General features: G+C 39.6%; 1 protein-coding gene across 2 annotated transcripts; it reads left to right on the top strand.

The window, feature by feature from the left end:
- The first annotated feature begins 2,174 nt into the window (after positions 1–2,174).
- LOC146647576 (tripartite motif-containing protein 16-like) lies at positions 2,175–3,860 on the top strand. 2 transcript variants are annotated; one of them, XM_085390193.1, is made up of 2 exons: positions 2,175–2,978; positions 3,683–3,763. In XM_085390193.1, the coding sequence occupies exons 1-2, from the start codon at positions 2,175–2,177 to the stop codon at positions 3,737–3,739; spliced, it is 861 nt and encodes a 286-aa protein (XP_085246319.1). In that variant the 3' UTR covers positions 3,740–3,763. The 2 variants fall into 2 exon arrangements, with proteins under 2 accessions (XP_085246319.1, XP_085246318.1); XM_085390192.1 differs by having other exon boundaries at positions 2,175–3,860.
- Positions 3,861–9,391: the final 5,531 nt, after the last annotated feature.

Genomic DNA, 9,391 nt, shown 5'->3' with positions numbered 1-9,391 from the left:
CATTTTATCAAGAGGTACACAAATTTTAACAACAAAAGTCACTAATAAATGCCAGAACAGATTTTAACAAAGAAACCAAGAAGAATAACATCTGTAATTTAAAGGTAATCCTAACTACAGAGAAACCACTCGGCACTGGGGAAAAAAAACCTTTAACGGGGGCCCCTGACAATAAGCCACTACGGTCCACTCTCTATCATAAACTGGCACACACTGATCCTCGAGGAGTTGCAGCCCTTCACCAAATAGCCAGTCAATCTGTCATTCGAATATAATGATAATAAGTTAACAGCGGGAACATTAAGACAAATATATTAAGACAATACTCCGATTCTGCAAATGTTTAAAACCAACAGATACTACATTTGGCACATTCCCTTTCACCAACCTTACCATAAAAAGATGTCATAAAGACTCAGACTGGTTTTGCAGTTCCTGGGCCTTTGCCAGCTGGAGGCCAGGTGTAGCCGGGAGGAGAGGTGAGAAACAAATTAGATGCAACCCTTTCCATGATTTAAAAAAAATAATCTGGTGGCAATATACACAGCGGTTAGATTAAAGACACTGCAGCATACATATTAAACAAATATGTAAGACTGCTTTCTTCCATTTGTGCAACATCTCTAAAGTTAGAAATATCCTGTCTCAGAGTGACGCTGAAAAACTAGTTTATGCATTTATTACTTCCAGGCTGGACGACTGCAATTCATTATTATCAGGATGTCCAAAAAACTCGCTGAAAAGCCTTCAGCTAATCCAAAATGCTGCAGCAAGAGTCCTGACAGGGACTAGAAAGAGAGAGCATATTTCTCCTGTTTTGGCTTCCCTTCATTGGCTTCCTGTTAAATCCAGAATTGAATTCAAAATCCTGCTCCTCACATACAAGGTCTTAAATAATCAGGCCCCATCTTATCTTAATGACCTTGTAGTACCATATCACCCTATTAGAGCACTTCGCTCTCGCTCTGCAGGCCTACTTGTTGTTCCTAGAGTATTTAAAAGTAGAATGGGAGGGAGAGCCTTCAGTTTTCAGGCCCCTCTTCTGTGGAACCAGCTTCCAGTTTGGATTCAGGAGACAGACACTATCTCTACTTTCAAGATTAGGCTTCAATTTTTCCTTTTTGCTAAAGCATATAGTTAGGGATGGACCAGGTGACCCTGAATCCTCCCTTAGTTATACTGCAATAGACGTAGGCTACCGGGGATTCCCATGATGCATTGAGTTTTTCCTTTCCAGTCACCTTTCTCACTCACTATGTGTTAATAAACCTCTCTGCATTGAATCATATCTGTTATTAACCTCTGTCTCTCTTCCACAACATGTCTTTATCCTGTCTTCCTTCTCTCACCCCAACCGGTCACAGCAGATGGCCCCGCCCCTCCCTGAGCCTGGTTCTGCCGGAGGTTTCTTCCTGTTAAAAGGGAGTTTTTCCTTCCCACTGTCGCCAAAGTGCTTGCTCATAGGGGTCATATGATTGTTGAGCTTTTCTCTGTATCTACTGTGCAATATAAAGCGCCTTGAGGTGACTGTTGTTGTGATTTGGCGCTATATAAATTAAATTGAATTGAATTGAATTGAATTGAATTGAATTGAATTGAATTGAATTGAATTGAATTGAATTGAATTGAATTGAATTGCTTCGAGTGACACTCAATGTGTCCATGACCCCAGCAAACAAGAAGGGCCAGATGCAAACTTGGATGGTAGATTTCTGTTGTGTTCTTGGTCTTTACTTATCTGTTTGTTTGTGATATAAAAAATAATGTTTTGTGTCCCAAATATTGGCGGCACAGCAAGTATTTTGTTAACATTGCTGACTTACGATAGGTGTGCCCTTTACTAAAGCACATTATTAACGTGGAAATATAACATAATTAATGCATCATAACATGTACGTCATTAAAGCACGTAATTATGTTAAACTTCTGTTTGTTGTAAATGAAAACATGTCGAGCATCTTGAACAACTGTATCTAAAAAAAATTTTAAAAAACCCAACCCTGATAATACTTCCCTCTTCCACGTGCGGTACATATTTCCTCATTCCTTCACGTTCACGCTTCTTTAAATTTGTGAGTGGGTGTAACCAGCTTGTCTGTCTGCAAGCTCAGACAAACTTTTCTATTATTGCAGACAGAGACACATGTTGGCTGTGCATGAAACTGAGAGCTGAAATGGCGGAGCTAGAATTTCAGAACGACCACATAAAATTCTGCTGTTCGATCTGTCTGGATCTACTGAAGGACCCCACAACTATTCCCTGTGGACACAACTACTGCATGAGATGTATCAAAGCCCACTGGGATGCAGAAGATACAAAGCAAGCTCACAGCTGCCCTCAGTGCAGACAGACTTTCACACCGAGGCCTTTCTTGATGAAAAACACCATGTTAGCTGAGTTGGTGGAAGAGCTGGAGAGGATTAGGCTTCAAGCTGCTCCTGCTGATCACTGCTATGCTGGACCTGAAGATGTGGCCTGTGATGTCTGCACTGGAAGAAAAATGAAAGCATTCAAGTCCTGTTTATTCTGTCTGGCATCTTACTGTGAGAAACACCTTCAGACTCATTATGATGTGGTTCAATTAAAGAAACACAAGCTGGTGGAGCCCTCCAAGAAGCTCCAGGAGAACATCTGCTCTCGTCATGATGAGGTGATGAAGATGTTCTGCCGTACTGATCAGCAGAGTATCTGTTATCTCTGCTCTGTGGATGAACATAAAGGCCACGACACAGTCTCAGCTGCAGCAGAAAGGACTGAGAGGCAGAGAGAGCTGGAGGTGAGTCGACAAAACATCCAGCAGAGAATCCAGGACAGAGAGAAAGATGTGAAGCTGCTTCAACAGGAGGTGGAGGCCATCAATCAGTCTGCTGATCAAACAGTGGAGCACAGTGAGAAGATCTTCACTGAGCTGATCCATCTCATCCAGAAAAGAAGCTCTGATGTGAAGCAGCAGATCAGATCCCAGCAGGAAGCTGAAGCGAGTCGAGTCAAAGAGCTTCAGGAGAAGCTGGAGCAGGAGATCACTGAGCTGAAGAGGAAAGATGCTGAGCTGAAGCAGCTCTCACACACAGAGGATCACATCCAGTTTCTACACAACTACCCCTCACTGTCAGCACTCAGTGAGTCTACAGACTCATCCAGCATCAATATCCGTCCTCTGAGCTACTTTGAGGATGTGACAGCAGCTGTGTCAGAGGTCAGAGATAAACTACAGGACATTCTGAGAGAGGAACGGACAAACATCTCACTGACAGTCACTGAAGTGGATGTTTTACTGTCACAACCAGAGCCAAAGACCAGAGCTGGATTCTTAAAATATTCATGTGAAATCACACTGGATCCAAACACAGCAAACAAACAGCTGTTATTATCAGAGGGGAACAGAAAAGCAACATTAATGAAACAACAACAGTCTTATTCTGATCATCCAGACAGATTCACTTGGTGGTTTCAGGTCCTGAGTAGAGAGAGTCTGACTGGACGTTGTTACTGGGAGGTGGAGTGGAGAGGAAACGGAGCTTATGTAGCAGTCGCATACAAGAATATCAGCAGAACAGGGAGTGGGAATGAATGTAGATTTGGATGTAATGACAAATCTTGGTCATTAGATTGTGACAACAACATTTATACATTTTGGCACAACAACATCCAAACTCGTGTCTCAGGTCCTCGTTCCTCCAGAGTAGGAGTGTACCTGGATCACAGAGCAGGTATTTTGTCCTTCTACAGCGTCTCTGAAACCATGACTCTCCTCCACAGAGTCCAGACCACATTCACTCAGCCGCTCTATGCTGGACTCTGGTTTCACTGCTTTGGAAACACTGCTAAGTTTACTAAACTGAAACAGACATGTTTTTAAAGTTGTACATGAGTTGGCTCACATCTGTATATTATTATTATTTTGTATCTGTAAATGATCACAATCAGTGTTGTAGCAGTTCTGCACTGTACTAGATAACGTTTATCTACAAGTTGTTCTAAAGGTCTGTTGAATATTTGTATGTATTCAAGTAGCATTTGTTTTTATTTAGTTACTGTTTTTTTGTTTTTTGTTTTCCAATTCATCGGCTGGGACAGAGACAATACAAGACCTTATATATATATATATATATATATATATATATATATATATATATATATATATATATATATATATATATATATATTTATATATATATATATAGATATCTCTTTTTTTTTAAGAAATGAATTATTTATATGAACATATACTCATTTTGAATTTCATGCCAGAACAGTTTTAAGTTTTCTTTTAAATATAATCTTTTAGAATTTGCTCTTTAAACTGAGGACAGTATTTCCTCAGGTGGTTTTATCAAGTCAGTTACATAACACCTCAGTACCTGGTGTTTACTTGTTTTTGTATGTGTGAGTCAGAGGTTTTTGATTGGGTGCCAGGTCTACACTGCAGACAGACCAGCTTGAGGTGTTTATCTTTTTCTGTGACGTTATGCTGTAGATATACTGGAAGGATGTGGTGCAGCATTCTTTTGAACTATTACAGCCTTCCTAAAAACATGAACATTTCCTTCAGAAATATTTTCCATTAACCGTCAAACTATTTGCACCTGGAGTCTTTAAAGTGGAGGTGAACTTTTATCATTACTTTTGAAAAACTAACAACAAACAGAAAATCTGCTTGTTACGTTTAAGAAGTCAAAATAATCTCATCTCTGCCATTTGCTGTTTTTGTTGTCGGCTTTTACATTGTACTAAAACAAATGAAGCTTAAATAAAAGAAATAATCAGTGTTGTTGAGAGCTCGTGAACTTACAAACTGACTTGTGTATTCCTTTGCACTCACTCTGACACTTTCTGCACTTTTCAACATCAAAACATAATTATCCCTGAAACCTAATAACTGGTTGGGCCTCCCGTACCAGACATCAACACCAATCAAGAATTTATTGTTACTAACGATGAGTCTTTTGCATTGTCATGGAGCAATTTTGGCTGACTCCTTATTGCAGAATCTCTTGAGTCAGAATCAAAATCATCTTTATTTGGTCAAGTTTGTGCACAAAAAAGGAATTTGACTCTGGTTCACTTTATTCTGCATGCAAAAAAAGAACCACACCCAAGCATCTCAATCTGATTTAAATCCAGACTTTGATTACGCAATTCCACAACCTTTTTTTTCCTTTTTCAAACATGGACAGGATGTTAAAGGTCATGCGAAAGCATCGCAGTCTCATTTAAGTCCAGACTTTGATTAGGACACTCCAAAGCTTTTATTTTGTAGACTTGTGTGTTTCGGATCATTGTCCTGTAGCATCGCTCAAGTGCACTTCAGCTTTGTGGTGTAATCGCATAGATGTTAGAGTCAGTCAGTGTAGTTAGGCAGCTAGAGTGCGAGACCCGTGGGTTTGAACAATAATGGGATGTTATGTGGATCAGAGTAAGAACGGAAAAATGAAGAGTTGTTTATGAATCACACAGTGGACCCGCGTATAATCAATAACATTACATGGTCTCAGAAGTCCTGTACTGATCCATATAGCCTCGACTGAACGAACCGGTATTTTGCGGAGCTCACTGAAAACGAGAGGGAGAATATGGCAGATGAAACTGCACAGAGAGCGCAGGCAGGGCCGAGTGTGACATCCAGCATCCGACTTTTCAAAGCCGCAGGTGTGGTCCAAATGGATACGGAAGTTTGAGAGATTCTGTCTCGCCAGTAATTTGAACGTGACTTCGGAGGAGAACCAAGTCAACACTTTAAGTTACAGCATGGGAGATGAGGCGGACGATGTGCTTCGCGGTCTGAGTTTAACAGCTGAGCAACGTATGTGGGGGTACGTGATGGATTCCAGGCTTTTTTCATTGTGAAGAAGAATGTGATCCACAAACATGCCAAATTCAACATGCGCCGACAGGGAGAAAATGAGACGGTGGATGCTTCTGTGACTGCACTGTATGCACTAGCAGAACACATGATGCTACATGATGAATTGATACGTGACAGGCTCGTTGTCGGTCTCACGGACAAACGGTCAGAACGCACGCGGCTTAACCCAGATTTGACCCTGCAGAAGGCAATCACCATGGCGAGGCAAAGTGAAGATGTAAAGCGACAACAATCCTCCTTATAAGGTGACTCTAGAGCTGAGGCTAGCGATGCTCAGTCCGTAGATAGAGTGCATAAAATCAGTCGTAAGCCTGTTAGAACCAAAACCTCTCCAGACTGATAGTCGTCAAGCTAAAACACGTGGGTTCTGAGAAGACAGCAAAAAAGGGTCAACGTGTCATAAATGTGGTGGCGCTCCATCCCATTCAAAGCAAGATTGTCCAGCACATGAAGTAAAATGCCATGCATGTGGAAAAAAGGACATTACAGGCGCATATGCAGGGCACCCAAAACTGTGCATGAGGTCGAAGAGGACGAACACGGTTTGTTCCTTGGTAGCATTAAGTGTGAGGATGAACCGTGGAATGTTTCCTTAAGCATAAATAACAAGAACGTGTCATTTAAAATTGATATGCGTGCTGATGTGACAGTCCTACACCTTAAAGTGTTTAAGGAACTCTACAGGCACAACCACCCCCCCAGTCTCCACAAACCAACCAAGGCTCTGCTGGGTCTTTGGTGTCAGTGAGCTTGCTCTCCATTCCTCATCCCATTTTTGAAGCACCCCCCATACTTAATAAAGTATGCTGAAAAGCATGTTAATTCAATTCAATTTTATTTATATAGCGCCAAATCACAACAAAAGTCGCCTCAAGGCGCTTCATAGATACAGAGAAAAACCCAACAATCATATGAACCCCTATGAGCAAGCACTTTGGTGACAGTGGGAAGGAAAAACTCCCTTTAATGCCATCGGGTCTGCTATGGTCATTTACACTGAAGCTGTCACGTTCTTGGATGATGGTGGTTGGGGGTCATCGTTGCAATTTATACAGATTTTATACAGATTTCCTTAGAAAACTTTCCATTACCTGTAAAGTTTCAAGGAGAGGTGAACCTTTTGTTATCACTGCTCCTGAAAGCCTAAGCAACAAACAGCACATCTGCATGCTACATGTACCCAGTGAAAATAATCTAATCTCTCATAATAGTTGTCTTTTTTGTTTCTTTTATTGTACTAAAACAAATAAAGCACAAGTAACAGAAGTAATCACTTTTCAATCTCTTACAAACACACCTGTGATGCAAACCTTTGTACTCACTCTCACACTTTCTCCACATGTCAGCACCTAAACATACTTGGCTCCCAATGAAACGTACTAACTGGTTGATCCACCCTTGGCAGTTACAACTGCAATCAAGCATTTACAATAACTGGCGATGACTCTTTCCCGTCATCTTGAGAGAATTTTGGCCCACTACACTTTCCAGAGTTATGTAATCATAGAAATGAGGGAAGCTTTTCAAAAATGAATGGCATGTTTGGGTACATAATGATCTGATTCAGGTCCAAACTTTGACTAGGACACACCAAAACTTTCATTTTATTGTTGTTTTAATTGTTTTTAACTGTTCAGAGGTAGACTTGCTGATGTGTTTCGGATCATTGTCCTGCTGCATCGCTCAAGTGCACTTCAGCTTCAGGGCACAAACTGATGTCAAGAAATTTTGAATGGCCAGTGATCAAATTACATTTTCACATGGGACCGTTTTTATCCATAGTGTTCAATGTTTTTCATTGGACAGCAGGTCTACACTGCAGACAGACCAGTTTGGCAGAGATGATCTCATCTGTGACGTTATGCTGTAGATATACTGGAAGGACGTGGTTTGCCATCATTTTTGAATGATTACAGCCTTCCTAAAAACATGAACATTTCCTTCAGAAATATTTTCCATTAACCGTCAAACTATTTGCACCTGCAGTCTTTAAAGTGGAGGTGAACTTTTATCATTACTTTTGAAAAACTAACAACAAACAGAAAATCTGCTTGTTACGTTTAAGAAGTCAAAATAATCTCATCTCTGCCATTTGTTGTTTTTGTTGTCGGCTTTTACATTGTACTAAAACAAATGAAGCTTAAATAAAAGAAATAATCAGTGTTGTTGAGAGCTCGTGAACTTACAAACTGACTTGTGTATTCCTTTGCACTCACTCTGACGCTTTCTGTTTTTCAACATCAAAACATAATTATCCCTGAAACCTAATAACTGGTTGGGCCTCCCGTACCAGACATCAACACCAATCAAGAATTTATTGTTACTAACGATGAGTCTTTTGCATTGTCATGGAGCAATTTTGGCTGACTCCTTATTGCAGAATCTCTTGAGTCAGAATCAAAATCATCTTTATTTGGTCAAGTTTGTGCACAAAAAAGGAATTTGACTCTGGTTCACTTTATTCTGCATGCAAAAAAAGAACCACACCCGAGCATCCCAATCTGATTTAAATCCAGACTTTGATTACGCAATTCCACAACCTTTTTTTTTTTTAAGAAACATTGGAGGGTTTTCAAACATGGACAGGATGTTAAAGGTCATGCGAAAGCATCGCAGTCTCGTTTAAGTCCAAACTTTGATTTATTACACTCCAAAGCTTTTATTTTGTAGACTTGTCGATGTGTTTCGGATCATTGTCCTGCAGCATCGCTCAAGTGCACTTCAGCTTCAGGGCACAAACTGATGTCAAGAAATTTTGAATGGCCAGTGATCAAATTACATTTTCACATGGGACCGTTTTTATCCATAGTGTTCAATGTTTTTCATTGGACAGCAGGTCTACACTGCAGACAGACCAGTTTGGCAGTGATGATCTCATCTGTGACATTATGCTGTAGATATACTGGAAGGACGTGATTTGCCATCATTTTTGAATGATTACAGCCTTCCTAAAAACATGAACATTTCCTTCAGAAATATTTTCCATTAACCGTCAAACCAGTGTGAACTGGACAAAAACAACACTAAAATACATAAATTTTTTTACAAATTATTAAAGATCAATGATCATCACAATATATAGAAAGAAAGAAGTCCAATAACATATTCACAGAGTAGTAAAATAATTCATCCATATAATATTAAACATTTGTTTAAATCTTTTTTAATGTGCTTAATCACAGTTAAACCATGTTCTTATGATTTCATGGGTAGGGGTCAAATTACTTTTCCTCACAGAGCAAGGTAGGTGTGGATAGCCCCCCCCCCAATTATTGAAATAATAATTTCAAAACTAAATTTTGTATCTACTTGTGTTATCTTTATCTTATATTAAAATTTGTTTGATGGTTTGAACATAAGTTTGCCTTATCCTCTAGCTCCCCCAACTGTTTCATCCATCTTGAAATGGAAAATTAAAAATAAATACACAGTAATAATAATAACTAAAAACAACATAATACGTTTATTTTAACATGCTATTCAGGTAATTATACAGACCAAAAATGTTTATAAGCCTGACATTA

This window comes from Rhamphochromis longiceps, linkage group LG18 (genome assembly GCF_057381845.1).
Source record: "Rhamphochromis longiceps isolate RC_006_pf linkage group LG18, R_longiceps_female_GT1.1, whole genome shotgun sequence".
NCBI classification, from domain to species: domain Eukaryota; kingdom Metazoa; phylum Chordata; class Actinopteri; order Cichliformes; family Cichlidae; genus Rhamphochromis; species Rhamphochromis longiceps.
This window is presented reverse-complemented; position numbering and strand designations above follow the sequence as displayed.

Excerpts from the sequence above, each read along its gene's own strand:
- LOC146647576 (XM_085390192.1), top strand. The coding sequence starts at position 2,175 with ATGGCGGAGCTAGAATTTCAGAACGACCACATAAAATTCTGCTGTTCG.